The following is a 21,113-nucleotide window of genomic DNA, read 5'->3' as shown; positions in this document are numbered from 1 at the left end:
CTTGTTCCTTTCCCCGTGGTTGTTTCCTTTGTTTTTTCCCGTGGATGTTTCCTTTGTTTTTTTCTTGTTGTTTCCAGTGGTTGTTTCCTGTGATTGTTAACCATGGGTAGTTCTTGATTTTTTCCCTGTGGTTGCTTCCTGTTGATGTTGCTTCCCATTGTTGTTTTCAGTGGTTGTTTCCCGTGGTTGCTTCCTGTTTTTTCCTGTGGTTGCTTCCTGTTGATGATGCTTCCTGTTGTTGTTGCTTCCCATTGTTGTTTTCAGTGGTTGTTTCCTGTGGTTGTTTCCTGTTGTTTCCCCTGGTTGTGTCCTGTTGCTTCCCGTGGATGCATCCTGTGGTTCCCTGTGGTAGTTTCCCGTGTTTTTCTACTGTTGTTCTTGTTGTTTCCCGTGGTTGCTTCCTGTTGTTTCCTGTGGTTGTTTCCCATGGTTAGTTCTTGTTCCTTTCCCCGTGGTTTTTTCCTTTGTTTTTTCCCGTTGTAAATTTTTTTTGGTTTCCCGTGTTTGCATCATGTATCCTGTTGTTTCCCGTTGTTAATTTTGTTTTTGTTTCCTGAGTTTGTTTACTGTTGTTTCCCGTGGTTAGTTATTGTTCTTTTCCCCCGTGGTTGTTTCCTTTGTTTTATCCAGTGACTGGTTCCTGTTGTTTCCCGTGGTTCCTTCCTGTTGTTGTTTTCAGTGGTTGTTTCCCGTGGTTTTTTACTGTTGTTTACCTTATTTAATTATTGTGGTTGCTTCCTGTTCTTGTTTCCAGTAGTTGCTCAACGTTGTTGTTGCTTCCCATGGTTGCTTCCTGTTGTTGTTTTCAGTGGTTGTTTCCTGTGATTGTTAACAATGGGTAGTTCTTGATTTTTTCCCTGTGGTTGCTTCCTGTTGTTGTTTCCCAGCTAACCAGCTGCTCAGTCTGATTAGGCTTTTATTCTGAAAACACTCACCCAAGCAGGAAATGAGCTGCTAAAATATAACTAACTTTATCTGATACTCAAACAATGATCCAGTGATCATATGAATGCATTCATCAGGTAAAAAAATCAGATATCCGAAATTCTGAAATCATTTTATTGCTCAGATTTCGATCCATTACATCAAATTAGCGGAAATCACAAATTTAAACCTGAAAAACAAAAAAAGCCGTCACAATCAAATCAAAGATTTATTAGTTTCAAACTCTGATCATTGAACACTTTATATTTTCACGTTGTATCAAGACGGTGACACCATCACATCCGTCTGACGCGACACTTTTAAGAAACATTTATTTTCTTACTGGAGATGTTACCATGGTAACCACATCACTGTGTGTTGCTTTAGTAACGAGAAGTCTGATATCACTACCAGTAAGATAACAGATTCTTTCCCACAATGCCTCAGTGTTCCTGTAAGTAAATAAATGAGCTGGTTCAGTTCACATCACACACACGTCTGGGACACATGAAGGACAGATGAGGGACACATGAAGGACGTCCTGGGACAGATGAGGACGTCTCTGAGCCTCAAACTGTTTGTCTTTGATTTGTTTGTATTGACACATCAACACTGATCAGCTGATCATGATCCATAGTTTATTAAACACATCTTGGTTCAGATTCACACTCTGCTGACTCGTCAAACACAGACGTGTGTGTACTTCTTAGTGAGGACACTCAATGACTCATTCCCTAACCATCACAACTAAACCTAACTGGAAAACCAAATCTTAACCCTCAAACAGTCCTTAGAAAAATAGAGGACCAGACTCTATGTCCTCACTCTGTGGGTCTATGCTTAGAATGGTCCTCACAAAAGGTATAAGGACACAAACACACTGGATCGAAACAACACAAATAACGTGTTAATTTGCATTTAGAGCAGGAAGTGACATCACAGGAGACGCATAACATATTAATACCAGGTGTGAACGGGGCAAGAGAGAGCGAGAGACAGAGAGAGAGAGAGAGACAGAGAGAGAGAATGAGAGAGAGACAGAGAGACAGAGAGAGAGAATGAGAGCGAGCGAGAGAGAGAGAGAGAGAGAGACAGAGAGAGGTTCTGTGTTCGTATCTTTCCAATGACACAAGATTTTACTGATTATAAATCAATATAAAATCAATGACCAGTGTTGACTCTGATCATCAGAGTCTGCGAAACAGAGTAAAAATACTTTGATTCTTGATGAGCTGTCAAGGTCAGAGGTCGGATCACACAAGTGTGAGATCTCAGGCAAGTCCTCCATGTTTCACACCTAAACTCTTCAGATTACACCAGCAGGTGTGAAAAGCCCCCCCTATAAAAATCAGGAGGAATAACTGAGCGACTGTTTGAGACACTCAGGTAGCACACGGTAGAAAAATAAGCTTCTGAATCATTTAAAATCCTTGAACATTCGGAAGGGGGCGCTGCTGATGCTGAATCAGTCTCTGCTGTCAACTAGGATATAAAGGCCACTTTGCAGCTGTTGTGAGAGCTCGTCTCTCGCAGGTGTGTGTGGAGGCTGGAGCAGGCGTCCTGTCGCTGCGCCGCTCTGGAAACCGCCGGAGGAGGAGCAGCGCTGGTCGGGTCAGAGCCACTGACGCTCGCCTCGAAGCCCAGAATGTTTCTGACCGAGTCGGGTAAGTCCTGTGACGACAGACGGCAGATGATTGGTTGGAAGAAAACTACAGGTGAAGCAATGAGGACACGTCTCAGGTGTAAAGAACAGTAAAACACATCCTATCAAACATTGTGTTATATATCTTTATATATTCCATGATAGATAAACCCCTGCAGCACATCTGGTGGTTGGTGGTTCTGGTCAGAGGAACCTGAAGCTATTTGAATCCTGATGATGTTGATCAGTTTCCTATGGATGGATGTATTGACCAGAGACTGTACCTTACAGCTCCTCATCTGCAGACTGATGCCCTCGGCTTTCTGAAGAATCTCTTCAATGTCCAGCTTCATTGAAAGTTCGTTGATGTGCTGGAAGAAAAACACACAAAGGTTTGTTTGTTTCTCTGTTTTCAAAGAGTTGGACAGAGCAGGAGTCGCTGCTTCATCTGATCCAGATGTTCAAATGTTTGAAACATCTGGATGATCATCAGTGAACGTAGCACCAGTAGGACCAGAAGCTTCTAATGTACAGGTATGAGACATCTGTGCTGCCCCCTTCTGGACAACACTCCTCGCTGCTTCTGGGTCAAGTTTTATATGACAATGAATAATAATGAATTTGATTCTGATCTGATTCATTTGATCTGATCGGTGGGTGTGTACCTTGAGGATTTCATTGAAGCCGTACTTCTCCTCCATGATCTTCTGTTTCTCGGAGTCCAGGATGGCGCAGCAGACGAGCAGGTGGAAGTTTTGACAGGGAAGACCGGTCCACATCACCTGAGGACGACACATCGGGTCGGTCACCAGGGAACCACCATTCCAAACGTGGTTTAAAAACATGAAGTGTGACTGACCTCCCACATCCGCAGGACGTCCTGGAAACTGAGCTCCCGCTTGAATCTGATCAACAACCAGCGGAAACAGAAATACAGGTAACCTGAGTCCTGACACTCTGAAACACACATGAGACATCATCACTCTTCAGCTTCGGACTCTTTAAAATAAAAGGTTCCTTCACTGTTATCACAAACTCTTCTTTTTGAGGTCAAGTTTCCCACAAACTTACAGCTAGCTTAGCATACAGACTTTAGCATAGACTGTGAACAGACAGAAGGTGTGTTTCATACCGAGGTAATTCCAGAAAGACAAGTCCAGCAGTCTGAGCAGAGAACTGAGCTGAAGCAGCTGCGTCTTCATGCCCTGCATCTGCTCCTCAAAGTTCTGATGCTGCACACACACAGACACACACACAGAGCCAGAGAAAGACCCAGAGAGAGACACACACACACACACGAAGAGTGACACACACACACACACACACACACACACACACACACACACACACACACACACACACACACACACACACACACACACACACACACACACACACACACACACACACACACACACACACACACACACACACACACACACACACACACACACACACACACGGTTAACACATGTCCTGAGGGTCACACACTTTCACAATAAAGGTTGATGCTGCTTCTTTACCATTTGATCCATGAAGGAGACAAAACACCAGAAGGCGTCGACCTCGTTCTCCATCACAAAGAGAATCGGGGAGAGCAGGTCACTCATCCCCTGAACGTAACCTGACAGAACGGACACAACCTTTCAAACACACTGTCCTAATGTTCCCTCAGTGCTGCTGGTAACACAGGTGGAGGATCGTTCTCACCGAGGTCGAAGTCGTACATGCAGTACGTCATCAGGATGTCGTTGAGGAGTACGAGGCCGGGGTTATCGATGCCCTCATAGAACCTGTTGGTTCTGTCGGTTCTGTTCACGTCTTTCTCTAAAAAGAGGAATGACCGAGACATCTCACAGTACGACTGTGTCCAAACTCAACACATTTTCCGTTTTCAGGTCCTTGTTTCCAGCTGCAGAAGAAAGATGAAGAGAACGAGACTCACCGATCAGACTCCTGTAGTCTCTGAGTCTGGAGTTCCTCCTCTCCTGCTCCTCACTGACTGACTTCCACTGCAGCTTCATCCTGAAGTATTCGTCACTGTCAACGTCACAACAACAGTGTGTTAGTGACCTCTCACAGCCGCACCACAACACTCAGAGGCCTGAACCACGAAGCAGGATCTGTGCTCATCCGGTGACTTCAGGTAGAATCTTCACCTGTTGTCGTGGTGGATCATAATGCTAACTTACGCTGAGCAGCTGCTCCAGGTTCAGTTGGAGATATGAGATCACACAGTATTAAGCGCCTCCCACTGACCAATCCCTTCCTTTGAACCGTGACATCATGTTTCTATGCTGCTTCACTGGTGGGAGTTATCCGTTTATCAATACTGTTATTGAGTTTCTATCAATCACATGAACCTCACAGAGGAAAGACACAACCTTCAAATTGATTGATTGGTATTAGTGACACGAAAAATTAATGATTAAACCGGAAAACTAAAATCCGTCCGTTTAAGACGTTTGTAGTATTACTTGATAAATCGTTTAATCACTCATGTTATTTGTATTTTTTGATTCACTACGTAATCAACTAGCTGCTCATAACTGAGGGCTCCTCTCACGTCTTGAGTCTCTGCAGAGCTTTCCTCTCGTCCTGAGTGCTGCTCCACGGAAAATACCCCAACAGAAACTTCCAGGCCTCCTTCCTCACGGCGTGACACAGCCCCTGCAGGACGACAGAGACAGGTGACGACCGGCGACACACACACTACACACACACACGTTTAATTATTAATAAGTTTAGCTGTAATAATGAATCATCAACTCAACGTGCCCCTTTGAAGATGACTTGTTTCAGGTGAAAGATCCGGATCATCCTCCCCTCTGGGTCCTGGTGTTTGGTCCAGTCCTCCACAGACATGGGCTCGCTCCTCGTAACCAGGGGCCTCGATCCCAGGTCGATCTGACGGGACAGAGGTACAGCGTTTCCCTCCAGACTATATAGAGACCATCAGTGACTGTATATAAAGATGATCAGTGACTGTATATAAAGAGGATCAGTGACTGTATATAAAGAGGATCAGTGACTGTATATAAAGATGATCAGTGACTGTATATAAAGAGGATCAGTGACTGTATATAAAGATGATCAGTGACTGTATATAAAGAGGATCAGTGACTGTATATAAAGAGGATCAGTGACTGTATATAAAGACCACAACACGTCTCCACTTCCTCCAGAAAAGAAGCTAAACATCTCAGATACAAACGCTGCCATCTTGTGGTGATGACGTCATTTACAGTCAGAGTCTGAGCAGTATTGACCATGGAGCCGTGGTATCAAGGCCCCGCCCATCTAAGCTTTTTCCCAATCAGGAGTCAGTCTCAGCTGTCAATCATGACATCTCATCCTGTTTTTATATCATTAAATAACTGATTCAAACCAAACTGATCAGAAACACTTGAACAAACATCAGAGGGATAAGAATGGCCTCAAGAGGCAGAAACATCTTTACAAACATTCATTTAAAGTCTACTTTGATTTTAATTTTGGTCCATGTCCCTTCTGCTAACTTGGAGGAGGGTATAACCTACACTGCAGCCAGACACCAGGGGGCGATGTAGAGGCTTTGGCTTCACTTTACAAAGCTGTCATATCGTCCATCTTTAATTTTCAGACCAATTCAATGAATAAACAGATTGAATGACATTTTTGGATAATATTTGTAAATTTAATTCAAAGGCGGAAATCAGTTCAGAGCTTTTGTTCTGGAAAAGTATCACGACAGAGATAAGCCTCCTCTCACCCTGGTGATGACCTCAAAGCCTGGCTCCTCCTGCTGGTTGATCTCCAGTCCTGGGATGACTTCACCCAGCAGGTCAGCCACCTCCTCTGGGGGGCGCTGGTGCTGCTCCTCCGTCCCCCGGAAAGCATCAAATATGTAGTTGGTGACTTTGGAGAAGCCGCCCAGCGTGGTCACGTACGGGTCTTTTCTGAACTTCTGCCCGAGACAAGGAGAAAAAGTTACATCCAAGTCCACAATGAGGGAAAACGTACGTCAGGGATAAGAGTCACGCTTCTCACGTTAACAAGGCCGAAGTTGTTGTCTTCCAGAAGGTTCTCGAAGGACTGAGACAGAGCCTTGTTTGTCGTGCTGACCAGCAGACACGCTTCATCATCTGGAGCGCTACGACACACAACACACAACATTCACTTGACAACAATCTCAGGTGAGGCTGAACTGATTCAGTTTGAAAACAGACAAGTCAAGTTCCTGTGATTCACTGTCGACACAAACTGCTTTCAGACGTGTGAACACAAACGTCCGCGTCAGAGTCTCCACAGTTTCTGCAGACCTTCTCCACCTGGTGTAAAGTCTGCAGAAATCAATGCGAGAGCACAGCCGGATTCACAGCGAGCAAGGGAAGTGAAAATTATGCAAAACAAACTGTAAATATCTCCTGTTGAGTCTCACACGTAGAAGACACTGACGAAGGGATCCACAGAGCTTGTGGTGATAAGAGCTGACGCCTATGTCGATGCAGACAGAAGGATCTCCTCAGCAGAATGAATACGTTACTTCCTGCCTCTGTCTGCCGCTCCGCACCTGAATCTGTGAAAGTGTCTGAGCAGAGGATCTACTGCTCTGTTGTTGTGTGAAAGACAAGCTGCGGAGGAAGTCCGGATCCACTCCTCTGGAGTTCCTTCGCAGGACATATGTGAAAATCCTTGAATGAGGATATGTTCTTACTGTGAGTCTGATTGTGAGCTGGATCAACAGACTTCCTGTCAACTGGGTGGAAGACGTGGTCTGAAAGGTTTAGTCTCTTTCTTTAACATTGTGACATAAAATGTTATCTAACATTTTTACTTATTTCCCAGAGGATAATTAATGATGAAAACAATTGACTAATATTCATAAGTACGGTTGATTTGGTGCAGATTGAATTCATAGGAGTGATGATGGAGTGAAACATCTTTTCTTTTCATGGACCTCAGTGAAAACGACGCAAGTAACGATTCAGATGTGAAAAGAAAAGGAAACAGCTTGTCGTCCTCTCTGATCTCTTTCATCCCATAATGCCTTTCTTTGGCGACGGTCTGCTGACTTACACGCTGAGCAGTGCGAATCTCCCCAGGCTGTCCAGGAACTCTCTGCTTCCACCTTGGTGGAAGTGCAGAGCAGGGAGGGGCGGGGAGGACTCTTTCAGTTTGAAGATGAGGAACGTCCAACCTTCATCCTTCACTGTGATGGAGCTGAGGTCACCGACACTGAAGCTGAACGCACCCCTGCTCTTCTCATTAATGTGGTTTAGAGAGCCTGACAGACAACGCACAGGGAACAGGAAACACACAGCAACATCAACACAAGCAAGAGCACTGAAACAACCGATCAGCTGCTATTGAGTTCTGTTAAATTGGAAAACCCATAAATATCATTATCTCAATATCAATTTAACAATCCATCAGTAATCAGTTACACGTAGGGTCGGTGCAGGTTTCTTCTGCGGTGAATATACTGAAGCAGTTTTCCTGTTGACAGGAAACATAAACATCTCCACACACGAGAAGCCGTGAACTCACCTTCTCCGTTGGCGCAGGGTTTCTTCCTGAAGGACGCAGCATTGACCATGTCCCACTCCGTCTCGTAGCTCTGCTGAGTTTCCAACTGCTTGTGACACCGCTCCCCCGAACAATGAGCCCACTCCATCACTGAGCTGGAGTCCTGAACAAACACACCTGTCACTCACCTGTCATAAACACACACCTGCTCATCTGGACACTTTCACACTGACTAAAGTATGTGGACACATGTTTCACACCTGATGTCACAGCTGAACTCTGGAGATCACATCACCTGAGAACACCAGGTGTGAACTGGGTCTGAGGCTCCACCCACACGTTCAGTTTTAAAAGTCAGCACTGTCGAAGGTGTTACGCCTGGTGTCCAAACACTTCCTGTCAGTAACACTTCCTGTCAGTAACACTACCTGTCAGTAACGATTCCTGTCAGTAGCCCTTCCTGTCAGTAACACTTCCTGTCAGTAACACTTCCTGTCGGTAACACTTCCTGTCAGTGACACTTCCTGTCAGTAACACTTCCTGTCAGTAACACTTCCTTTCAGTAGCCCTTCCTGTCAGTAATACTTCCTGTCAGTGGCACTTCCTGTCAGTAACACTTCCTGTCAGTAGCCCTTCCTGTCAGTAGCCCTTCCTGTCAGTAGCACTTCCTGTCAGTAGCACTTCCTGTGAGTGACACTTCCTGTCAGTAACACTTCCTGTCAGTATCCCTTCCTGTCAGTAACACTACCTGTCAGTAACGATTCCTGTCAGTAGCCCTTCCTGTCAGTAGCCCTTCCTGTCAGTAACACTTCCTGTCAGTAACACTACCTGTCAGTAACACTTCCTGTCAGTATCCCTTCCTGTCAGTAGCCCTTCCTGTCAGTAACACTTCCTGTCAGTAACACGTCCTGTCAGTAACACTTCCTGTCAGTAACACTACCTGTCAGTAACGATTCCTGTCAGTAGCCCTTCCTGTCAGTAACACTTCCTGTCAGTAACACTTCCTGTCAGTAACACTTCCTGTCAGTGACACTTCCTGTCAGTAACACTTCCTGTCAGTAACACTTCCTGTCAGTAACACTTCCTTTCAGTAGCCCTTCCTGTCAGTAACACTTCCTGTCAGTAACACTTCCTGTCAGTAGCACTTCCTTTCAGTAGCCCTTCCTGTCAGTAACACTTCCTGTCAGTAACACTACCTGTCAGTAACGATTCCTGTCAGTAGCCCTTCCTGTCAGTAACACTTCCTGTCAGTAACACTTCCTGTCAGTGACACTTCCTGTCAGTGACACTTCCTGTCAGTAACACTTCCTGTCAGTAACACTTCCTGTCAGTAACACTTCCTGTCAGTAACACTTCCTTTCAGTAGCCCTTCCTGTCAGTAACACTTCCTGTCAGTAACACTTCCTGTCAGTAGCCCTTCCTGTCAGTGACACTTCCTGTCAGTAACACTTCCTGTCAGTAGCACTTCCTGTGAGTGACACTTCCTGTCAGTAACACTTCCTGTCAGTATCCCTTCCTGTCAGTAACACTTCCTGTCAGTAGCACTTCCTGTCAGTAGCACTTCCTGTCAGTAGCACTTCCTGTCAGTGACACTTCCTGTCAGTATCCCTTCCTGTCAGTGACACTTCCTGTCAGTAACACTTCCTGTCAGTGACACTTCCTGTCAGTAACACTTCCTGTCAGTAACACTTCCTGTCAGTATCCCTTCCTGTCAGTAGCACTTCCTGTCAGTAGCACTTCCTGTCAGTAACACTTCCTGTCAGTAACACTTCCTGTCAGTAGCCCTTCCTGTCAGTAACACTTCCTGTCAGTAGCACTTCCTGTCAGTAACACTTCCTGTCAGTAACACTTCCTGTCAGTAGCCCTTCATGTCAGTAGCACTTCCTGTCAGTAGCACTTCCTGTCAGTAACACTTCCTGTCAGTAGCCCTTCCTGTCAGTAGCACTTCCTGTCAGTAGCACTTCCTGTCAGTAGCACTTCCTGTCAGTAACACTTCCTGTCAGTAACACTTCCTGTCAGTAGCACTTCCTGTCAGTAACACTTCCTGTCAGTAACACTTCCTGTCAGTAGCCCTTCCTGTCAGTAACACTTCCTGTCAGTAACACTTCCTGTCAGTAACACTTCCTGTCAGTAGCCCTTCCTGTCAGTAACACTTCCTGTCAGTAGCCCTTCCTGTCAGTAACACTTCCTGTCAGTAGCCCTTCCTGTCAGTAACACTTCCTGTCGGTAACACTTCCTGTCAGTGACACTTCCTGTCAGTAACACTTCCTGTCAGTAACACTTCCTTTCAGTAGCCCTTCCTGTCAGTAACACTTCCTGTCAGTAGCCCTTCCTGTCAGTAGCACTTCCTGTCAGTAGCACTTCCTGTCAGTAGCACTTCCTGTGAGTGACACTTCCTGTCAGTAACACTTCCTGTCAGTATCCCTTCCTGTCAGTAACACTACCTGTCAGTAACGATTCCTGTCAGTAACACTTCCTGTCAGTATCCCTTCCTGTCAGTAGCCCTTCCTGTCAGTAACACTTCCTGTCAGTAACACGTCCTGTCAGTAACACTTCCTGTCAGTAACACTACCTGTCAGTAACGATTCCTGTCAGTAGCCCTTCCTGTCAGTAACACTTCCTGTCAGTAACACTTCCTGTCAGTAACACTTCCTGTCAGTGACACTTCCTGTCAGTAACACTTCCTGTCAGTAACACTTCCTGTCAGTAACACTTCCTTTCAGTAGCCCTTCCTGTCAGTAACACTTCCTGTCAGTAACACTTCCTGTCAGTAGCACTTCCTTTCAGTAGCCCTTCCTGTCAGTAACACTTCCTGTCAGTAACACTTCCTGTCAGTAGCACTTCCTTTCAGTAGCCCTTCCTGTCAGTAACACTTCCTGTCAGTAACACTACCTGTCAGTGACACTTCCTGTCAGTAACACTTCCTGTCAGTAACACTTCCTGTCAGTGACACTTCCTGTCAGTAACACTTCCTGTCAGTAACACTTCCTGTCAGTAACACTTCCTGTCAGTAACACTTCCTTTCAGTAGCCCTTCCTGTCAGTAACACTTCCTGTCAGTAACACTTCCTGTCAGTAGCCCTTCCTGTCAGTGACACTTCCTGTCAGTAACACTTCCTGTCAGTAGCACTTCCTGTGAGTGACACTTCCTGTCAGTAACACTTCCTGTCAGTATCCCTTCCTGTCAGTAACACTTCCTGTCAGTAGCACTTCCTGTCAGTAGCACTTCCTGTCAGTAGCACTTCCTGTCAGTGACACTTCCTGTCAGTATCCCTTCCTGTCAGTGACACTTCCTGTCAGTAACACTTCCTGTCAGTAACACTTCCTGTCAGTATCCCTTCCTGTCAGTAGCACTTCCTGTCAGTAACACTTCCTGTCAGTAACACTTCCTGTCAGTAGCCCTTCCTGTCAGTAACACTTCCTGTCAGTAGCACTTCCTGTCAGTAACACTTCCTGTCAGTAACACTTCCTGTCAGTAGCCCTTCCTGTCAGTAGCACTTCCTGTCAGTAGCACTTCCTGTCAGTAACACTTCCTGTCAGTAGCCCTTCCTGTCAGTAGCACTTCCTGTCAGTAGCACTTCCTGTCAGTAGCACTTCCTGTCAGTAACACTTCCTGTCAGTAACACTTCCTGTCAGTAGCACTTCCTGTCAGTAACACTTCCTGTCAGTAACACTTCCTGTCAGTAGCCCTTCCTGTCAGTAACACTTCCTGTCAGTAACACTTCCTGTCAGTAGCCCTTCCTGTCAGTAGCACTTCCTGTCAGTAACACTTCCTGTCAGTAACACTTCCTGTCAGTAGCCCTTCCTGTCAGTAGCACTTCCTGTCAGTAGCACTTCCTGTCAGTAACACTTCCTGTCAGTAACACTTCCTGTCAGTAGCCCTTCCTGTCAGTAACACTTCCTGTCAGTAGCCCTTCCTGTCAGTAACACTTCCTGTCAGTAACACTTCCTGTCAGTAGCACTTCCTGTCAGTAGCACTTCCTGTCAGTAACACTTCCTGTCAGTAACACTTCCTGTCAGTGATTCGTCACCTTCACTGCTCCTCCTTCAGAGGAGTTTCTGTTACTAAGCAACCAGCTGCAGAGGAGACAATCTACTTCCTGTTTACATCACATGACCTGTGGAAATGAACGGTCATGTGACATGTGTTTTAAAGTGCGTCAGTGTGGACGTGGTGGATATAGTTTCAAAACATAAATGTGTCCTGTTACTGTAGTTTTCCATTAGTTGGCGCTGCAGCTGTGACAGGTCAGAGGTCATGCAGGAGATGATGACGTAGTGACATGTGACATGTGACATGTGGGGGCTGGTTGGACTCAGACTGAAGAAGAAGAAGTTGCTGAGTCATGACGAACCTTTCCAGCACACAGCATGCTGGACGGGTCCACAGCTTCTTCCAACGGTCTGTACTCCACCCAGACGTCTCCATCCTGACAGACACACACAGTGAACATGTTTATGACACATTAATGACCTCAACCGAGAGATGAAGCAGTTGATTGATAATAAATAGAACTTCAAAGTGATCAGATCAGTTTCTCAGCATCTCAGTCACAAACGTGAAGAGCAGCTGAGACAGTACTGAGATGAGCTGTGAGTCTCAGTCCTACGACCATATGTGATAAATGAACATGTAGGGCTATGACGGTGACTTTAATACCACGGTCATGTGATGCTTCCTGCGGATTGAGCTGCTCATTACCGGCATCTCCGCAACATTTTTTGCTGGTGAAAGTTTCAGGAGTGCATATGCACGTTTATTTCTGCACGTTTAAATTAGGCGGGTGGTACTGAGGCGTTGGGGGGGGGCCCCAGCCTGAGTCTCACCTTGTCAACAATCCGAAGTGAACCTGAGACCAGTAAATCCAGCTCGATGGCATCTTCCTCACTGCTGGGATGAATGAAGACACCTTCATGCTCAGACAGAACCTGTGTGACAGATGGAACATCAAGTTACATTACATCAAGTTACATTACAGTTACATTACATCAAGTTACATTACAGTTTTCCCAGTGTGTATTCTGAAGTAATCTAACCTACAGAAAAGATCCAGTTCAGCGTGAGGTTTAACAGCTGGAGATAGTTACAGAGTCCTCGATGACTCGTCCACCATGTGGTCCAGTGATCGTTATCCAGACACAGTGACCTGTCCCCGGTCACAGGCCGGGGTCATGGAGCTGGCGTGAAGCTCCTGAGCTCCACAGATCACTGCTTCTCCAGCCCTAACCTCAGCTCTCTGACGGAGCCCAAACTTTTCCTAAACTGCAACATCACCAGTTCAAATACTTCAGTGCAGAACCGGCTGCACCAGTCAAACCAGCAATTATCAACACACTGTCAGACCAGTGAGGTGTATTCTATCTGCTCCAACATGAGCTGCAGGTAGACAGGAGATACTCCTCCTCCTCCTCCTTATCATCATCATCATCATCATCACTAACTTCAACCGTGTGCCGGTTATTAGGCAAAGGAGTATTTTGACCATATCATCTTTTTTGGTGGGGGTACTGGTATGGGCTGGTATTATTGAACATGAGCTGGTTGGACCTTGTCAAGTTGAAGATGGACTCAAAATCAATTCCCAAACCTACTGCCAGTTTTTAGAAGACACGTTCTTCAAGCAGTGGTACAGGAAAGAGTCTGCACCTTCAGAGACCATGAGTTTTGTGCAGGACAATCTCCATCACATTCATCAAAGTCCTCCACTGCAGGACTAGCCAGACCTGAACCCCATGTCCCCTTCCTCACCGGACCTGAACCCCATGTCCCCTTCCTCACTCGAACTGAACCCCATGTCCCCTTCCTCACCGGACCTGAACCCCATGTCCCCTTCCTCACCGGACCTGAACCCCATGTCCCCTTCCTCACTCGAACTGAACCCCATGTCCCCTTCCTCACCTGACCTGAACCCCATGTCCCCTTTCTCACCTGACCTGAACCCCATGTCCCCTTCCTCACTCGAACTGAACCCCATGTCCCCTTCCTCACCGGACCTGAACCCCATGTCCCCTTCCTCACTCGAACTGAACCCCATGTCCCTTTCCTCACCTGACCTGAACCCCATGTCCCCTTCCTCACTGGACCTGAACCCCATGTCCCCTCCCTCACTGGACCTGAACCCCATGTCCCCTCCCTCACCGGACCTGAACCCCATGTCCCCTTCCTCACTCGAACTGAACCCCATGTCCCCTTCCTCACCGGACCTGAACCCCATGTCCCCTTCCTCACCGGACCTGAACCCCATGTCCCTTTCCTCACCGGACCTGAACCCCATTACCCCTTCCTCACCGGACCTGAACCCCATGTCCCCTTCCTCACCGGACCTGAACCCCATTACCCCTTCCTCACCGGACCTGAACCCCATGTCCTCTTCCTCACCGGAACTGAACCCCATGTCCCCTTCCTCACCGGACCTGAACCCCATGTCCCCTTCCTCATCGGACCTGAACCCCATGTCCCCTTCCTCACCGGACCTGAACCCCATTACCCCTTCCTCACCGGACCTGAACCCCATGTCCCCTTCCTCACCGGAACTGAACCCCATGTCCCCTTCCTCACCGGACCTGAACCCCATTACCCCTTCCTCACCGGACCTGAACCCCATGTCCCCTTCCTCACCGGACCTGAACCCCATGTCCCCTTCCTCACCGGAACTGAACCCCATGTCCTCTTCCTCACCGGACCTGAACCCCATGTCCCCTTCCTCGACGGACCTGAACCCCATGTCCCCTTCCTCACCGGAACTGAACCCCATGTCCTCTTCCTCACCGGACCTGAACCCCATGTCCCCTTCCTCACCGGACCTGAACCCCATGTCCCCTTCCTCACCGGACCTGAACCCCATGTCCCCTTCCTAACCGGACCTGAACCCCATGTCCCCTTCCTCACCGGACCTGAACCCCATTACCCCTTCCTCGCCGGACCTGAACCCCATGTCCCCTTCCTCACCGGACCTGAACCCCATGTCCCCTTCCTAACCGGACCTGAACCCCATGTCCCCTTCCTCACCGGACCTGAACCCCATTACCCCTTCCTCACCGGACCTGAACCCCATGTCCCCTTCCTAACCGGACCTGAACCCCATGTCCCCTTCCTCACCGGACCTGAACCCCATTACCCCTTCCTCACCGGACCTGAACCCCATGTCCCCTTCCTCACCGGACCTGAACCCCATGTCCCCTTCCTCACCGGACCTGAACCCCATTACCCCTTCCTCACCGGACCTGAACCCCATGTCCCCTTCCTAACCGGACCTGAACCCCATGTCCCCTTCCTCACCGGACCTGAACCCCATTACCCCTTCCTCACCGGACCTGAACCCCATGTCCCCTTCCTCACCGGACCTGAACCCCATTACCCCTTCCTCACCGGACCTGAACCCCATTACCCCTTCCTCACCGGACCTGAACCCCATGTCCCCTTCCTCACCGGAACTGAACCCCATGTCCCCTTCCTCACCGGACCTGAACCCCATTACCCCTTCCTCACCGGACCTGAACCCCATGTCCCCTTCCTCACCGGACCTGAACCCCATGTCCCCTTCCTCACCGGAACTGAACCCCATGTCCTCTTCCTCACCGGACCTGAACCCCATGTCCCCTTCCTCACCGGACCTGAACCCCATGTCCCCTTCCTCACCGGAACTGAACCCCATGTCCTCTTCCTCACCGGACCTGAACCCCATGTCCCCTTCCTCACCGGACCTGAACCCCATGTCCCCTTCCTCACCGGACCTGAACCCCATGTCCCCTTCCTAACCGGACCTGAACCCATTACCCCTTCCTCACCGGACCTGAACCCCATGTCCCCTTCCTCACAGGACCTGAACCCCATTACCCCTTCCTTACCAGACCTGAACCCCATGTCCCCTTCCTCACCGGAACTGAACCCCATGTCCTCTTCCTCACCGGACCTGAACCCCATGTCCCCTTCCTCACCGGACCTGAACCCCATGTCCCCTTCCTCACCGGACCTGAACCCCATGTCCCCTTCCTAACCGGACCTGAACCCCATGTCCCCTTCCTCACTGGACCTGAACCCCATTACCCCTTCCTCGCCGGACCTGAACCCCATGTCCCCTTCCTCACCGGACCTGAACCCCATGTCCCCTTCCTAACCGGACCTGAACCCCATGTCCCCTTCCTCACCGGACCTGAACCCCATTACCCCTTCCTCACCGGACCTGAACCCCATGTCCCCTTCCTCACCGGACCTGAACCCCATGTCCCCTTCCTCACCGGACCTGAACCCCATTACCCCTTCCTCACCGGACCTGAACCCCATGTCCCCTTCCTCACCGGAACTGAACCCCATGTCCCCTTCCTCACCGGACCTGAACCCCATTACCCCTTCCTCACCGGACCTGAACCCCATGTCCCCTTCCTCACCGGAACTGAACCCCATGTCCTCTTCCTCACCGGACCTGAACCCCATGTCCCCTTCCTCACCGGACCTGAACCCCATGTCCCCTTCCTCACCGGAACTGAACCCCATGTCCTCTTCCTCACCGGACCTGAACCCCATGTCCCCTTCCTCACCGGACCTGAACCCCATGTCCCCTTCCTCACCGGACCTGAACCCCATGTCCCCTTCCTAACCGGACCTGAACCCATTACCCCTTCCTCACCGGACCTGAACCCCATGTCCCCTTCCTCACAGGACCTGAACCCCATTACCCCTTCCTTACCAGACCTGAACCCCATGTCCCCTTCCTCACCGGAACTGAACCCCATGTCCTCTTCCTCACCGGACCTGAACCCCATGTCCCCTTCCTCACCGGACCTGAACCCCATGTCCCCTTCCTCACCGGACCTGAACCCCATGTCCCCTTCCTAACCGGACCTGAACCCCATGTCCCCTTCCTCACCGGACCTGAACCCCATTACCCCTTCCTCGCCGGACCTGAACCCCATGTCCCCTTCCTCACCGGACCTGAACCCCATGTCCCCTTCCTAACCGGACCTGAACCCCATGTCCCCTTCCTCACCGGACCTGAACCCCATTACCCCTTCCTCACCGGACCTGAACCCCATGTCCCCTTCCTAACCGGACCTGAACCCCATGTCCCCTTCCTCACCGGACCTGAACCCCATTACCCCTTCCTCACCGGACCTGAACCCCATGTCCCCTTCCTCACCGGACCTGAACCCCATGTCCCCTTCCTCACCGGACCTGAACCCCATTACCCCTTCCTCACCGGACCTGAACCCCATGTCCCCTTCCTAACCGGACCTGAACCCCATGTCCCCTTCCTCACCGGACCTGAACCCCATTACCCCTTCCTCACCGGACCTGAACCCCATGTCCCCTTCCTCACCGGACCTGAACCCCATTACCCCTTCCTCACCGGACCTGAACCCCATGTCCCCTTCCTCACCGGAACTGAACCCCATGTCCCCTTCCTCACCGGACCTGAACCCCATTACCCCTTCCTCACCGGACCTGAACCCCATGTCCCCTTCCTCACCGGACCTGAACCCCATGTCCCCTTCCTCACCGGAACTGAACCCCATGTCCCCTTCCTCACCGGACCTGAACCCCATGTCCCCTTCCTCACCGGAACTGAACCCCATGTCCTCTTCCTCACCGGACCTGAACCCCATGTCCCCTTCCTCACCGGACCTGAACCCCATGTCCCCTTCCTCACCGGACCTGAACCCCATGTCCCCTTCCTAACCGGACCTGAACCCATTACCCCTTCCTCACCGGACCTGAACCCCATGTCCCCTTCCTCACAGGACCTGAACCCCATTACCCCTTCCTTACCAGACCTGAACCCCATGTCCCCTTCCTCACCGGAACTGAACCCCATGTCCTGTTCCTCACCGGACCTGAACCCCATGTCCCCTTCCTCACCGGACCTGAACCCCATGTCCCCTTCCTCACCGGACCTGAACCCCATGTCCCCTTCCTAACCGGACCTGAACCCCATGTCCCCTTCCTCACTGGACCTGAACCCCATTACCCCTTCCTCGCCGGACCTGAACCCCATGTCCCCTTCCTCACCGGACCTGAACCCCATGTCCCCTTCCTAACCGGACCTGAACCCCATTACCCCTTCCTCACCGGACCTGAACCCCATGTCCCCTTCCTAACCGGACCTGAACCCCATGTCCCCTTCCTCACCGGACCTGAACCCCATTACCCCTTCCTCACCGGACCTGAACCCCATGTCCCCTTCCTCACCGGACCTGAACCCCATTACCCCTTCCTCACCGGACCTGAACTCCATGTCCCTTTCCTCACCGGACCTGAACCCCATGTCCCCTTCCTCACCGGACCTGAACCCTATGGAGAACTCGTGGGCCCTGTTGGAGGCCCTGGTTGCTGCCGCACAACAAGTTGATCGTCAGCAGATCAAGAAACGGACAGAATCCATAAATGGAGGCTTATTACTGTTATTGAAAAGAAGGGAGGCTAAGGTGCTCGCTAATTTTTTTTTTAAATGTTAATATGTACATTTTGAGTTGTTTGTTAATCATTCTCACTTTAACAGATGAAAATAAAGTGAGATGGGAAATTAGTTTTTCAATTAGTTGCATCATAATACTGAACAATAATAGTTGCCCAATAACTGTAAACACATAGATATTCTCCTAAGAAAGACAAAACCGTACTTTTACTTTGCTAAATATTCAGGTTTGAGTTTTATTCACATTTTGGACTGAGCGAGAGCCCTGTAGTTGTGCACACGGTGTAGAACATGTCTCATATGAACACAACTTCCTTCCACTGAATCCGCAGTCGAATTGTTTTCATCATGAATATTGTCAGAGAAAATGTGAAATATAATAAAGAGCTTCAGAGATTCATCCTGCTGCCGAACACACAGGAGACGGAGTTCAGCCTCGAGTTCAAGAATCACATTGAGGGTCATATTAGTGTTTTTAATGTGAAGGATCCTGTTCAGACCTTCAGAGCCCGAGGACCAGACCTGAAGACCAGCCCGAGGACCAGACCTTGAAGTCAAGACCTGAAGTCCAAAACTTAAGGCCCCGACCTGAAGTTCAGAGCCTGAGGACCAGGCCTGAAGTCCAGACCTTAAGTTCAGTACCCGAGGACTAGACCTGAAATCCAGACCTGAAGTTCAGAACCCAAGGACTAGACCGGAAGTCCAGACCTGCAGTTCACAACCCGAGGACCAGACCGAAGTCCAGACCTGAAGTTCAGAACCCGAGGACCAGACCTGAATCAGAATCAGAATCAGATTCTGATGTCCCACTAGCCCTATGAGACAAATTGTGATTTGTGAATATGGGCTATACAAATAAAATTTGATTGATTGATTGATTGATGTCTGGACTTCAGGTTTGGCCCTCGACTTCAGATCTGGTCCTCATGTTCTGGCCTTCAGGTCCGGTCTTCAGGTCTGGTTCTTGGGTTCTGAACTTCAGGTCTGGAATTCAGATCTGGTCCTCGACTTCAGGTCTGGACTTCAGATCTGGTCCTTGGGTTCTGGATTTCAGGTCCATTGATTGATTGATTGACATCCTCTGTCCTTCACCCTCAACAAGAGTCAGGACAAACTACTAAAAAACTTTTAACAGGTACAAATACACAGAAACCTCAGAGACACATGTGAGGACCCGTCTCCCAGGATGGACACAAGTCAACAGATGTCACGTGTAGGAAAACATCATCAGGATTAAAGTTTTCAGCAGCATTGATGAGGGTAGACATCTTGAAGGATAACTTCAATACTATATGTCAATCAGTCCTGCTGCATCAGAGTCTCTGGTCAGCAACCAGCAAGATCCTGATCCACCATCAAGATCGGATCCACTAAGTTCAGAACCCGAGGACCAGACCTGAAGTTCAGAGACCGAGGAACGGACCTGAAGTCCAGAACCCAAGGACCAGATCTGAAGTCCAGACCTGAAGTCGAGGACCAGACCTGAATTCCAGACCTGAAGTTCAGAACCCGAGAACCAGGCCTGAAGTCCAGACCCCGGGGACTAGACCTGAAGTCCTGACCTGAAGTTCAGAGACCGAGGAACGGACCTGAAGGCCAGAACCCAAGGACCAGATCTGAAGTCCAGACCTGAAGTCAAGGACCAGACCTGAATTCCAGACCTGAAGTTTAGAACCCGAGAACCAGACCTGAAGTCCAGACCCCGGGGACCAGACCTGAAGTCCTGACCTGAAGTCCAGAACCTAAGGACCAGACCTGAAGACCAGACCTGAAGTCCAGTCCTGAGTCTGACAGCTGGACTGACACCAGCTTCTGTCTTATCCCGGTTACACCGACTCGGTGTGACCGTCGGTGGTTTCCGGTGCTGTCCAGATGTGACTGCGGCGGATATTACATCACAACAGTGGCCTGTCAACAACCGTGATTGCGCTGTTAGCTGTTAGCATGTCCGCGGCCACTCGGGGTCCAGATGCGGCTGGAGGCGGCAGCTAGCGGCAGACTGCGGCTTCCGGTGTCCGCTGTAGCTCCGGTTAGCACAGCTGCTATCGGTGGATCGTGCTGGGAACGTGTGTCCGCTGAACCGGCAGCTGTGTCCGGTGAGCGGTTCCACTGAGGGAAGGGAGATACAGAGGTTCTTACCTTCTGCACCGAGTCCGCCGCCATGTTGTCTCCCTGACTCCTGATGACGTCAGCAGCTCACGTGCCTGTCAACGTCCCAAACAAAAGGGACAAGTCGGCTTCCGGTACATAGCTCCGCCCACATGTTTATTTTATAATTCACTTTTGTATTAATTTAAACCTTTAAATAAAACTGTATTGAAACAATAGTGAATTCAAAATGTCACCGAAGTAAATGATTAATTATACAATATAACGGAAGTGTTCTACTTCATGTAATAATAATAACTCTGATCATAATTACCATTAGTATTATTATTGATGTTATAATTATTAAGGAGAGGAAGAAGAAGATTAAGATTAAGATGCATTAATTAGTCCCAAACACAGACACACTCATGCAGGTAGGGAAATGTAACCTCTGCTTTTGTGTGTGTGTGTGTGTGTGTGTGTGTGTGTGTGTGTGTGTGTGTGTGTGTGTGTGTGTGTGTGTGTGTGTGTGTGTTCCTC

At 49.2% G+C, this 21,113-nt stretch overlaps 1 protein-coding gene across 3 annotated transcripts; it reads right to left on the bottom strand.

Annotated features, from left to right (window-relative positions):
• Positions 1 to 1,045: 1,045 nt before the first annotated feature.
• On the bottom strand, positions 1,046 to 20,775 carry tbc1d15 (TBC1 domain family, member 15). Of its 3 annotated transcripts, none has more exons than XM_062390583.1 (17): positions 20,625 to 20,775; positions 12,901 to 13,002; positions 12,429 to 12,503; positions 8,096 to 8,237; positions 7,625 to 7,832; positions 6,596 to 6,698; positions 6,318 to 6,512; positions 5,345 to 5,473; positions 5,133 to 5,236; positions 4,512 to 4,606; positions 4,277 to 4,393; positions 4,090 to 4,190; positions 3,699 to 3,798; positions 3,426 to 3,523; positions 3,232 to 3,348; positions 2,851 to 2,937; positions 1,046 to 2,595 (listed from the first exon to the last, which is right to left on the bottom strand). In XM_062390583.1, exons 1-17 carry the CDS (start codon positions 20,646 to 20,648, stop codon positions 2,407 to 2,409), a joined length of 1,986 nt encoding a protein of 661 aa, XP_062246567.1. In that variant the 5' UTR covers positions 20,649 to 20,775; the 3' UTR covers positions 1,046 to 2,406. The 3 variants fall into 3 exon arrangements, 2 of the variants coding, with proteins under 2 accessions (XP_062246567.1, XP_062246568.1); XM_062390584.1 differs by having other exon boundaries at positions 6,318 to 6,509; XR_009920896.1 differs by lacking the exon at positions 1,046 to 2,595 and having other exon boundaries at positions 2,914 to 2,937; positions 3,426 to 3,471.
• Positions 20,776 to 21,113: the final 338 nt, after the last annotated feature.

This window comes from Platichthys flesus, chromosome 6 (genome assembly GCF_949316205.1).
Source record: "Platichthys flesus chromosome 6, fPlaFle2.1, whole genome shotgun sequence".
Classification (NCBI taxonomy): domain Eukaryota; kingdom Metazoa; phylum Chordata; class Actinopteri; order Pleuronectiformes; family Pleuronectidae; genus Platichthys; species Platichthys flesus.
The sequence above is the reverse complement of the archived record's forward strand: the minus strand, read 5'-3'. Positions and strand labels throughout refer to the sequence as shown.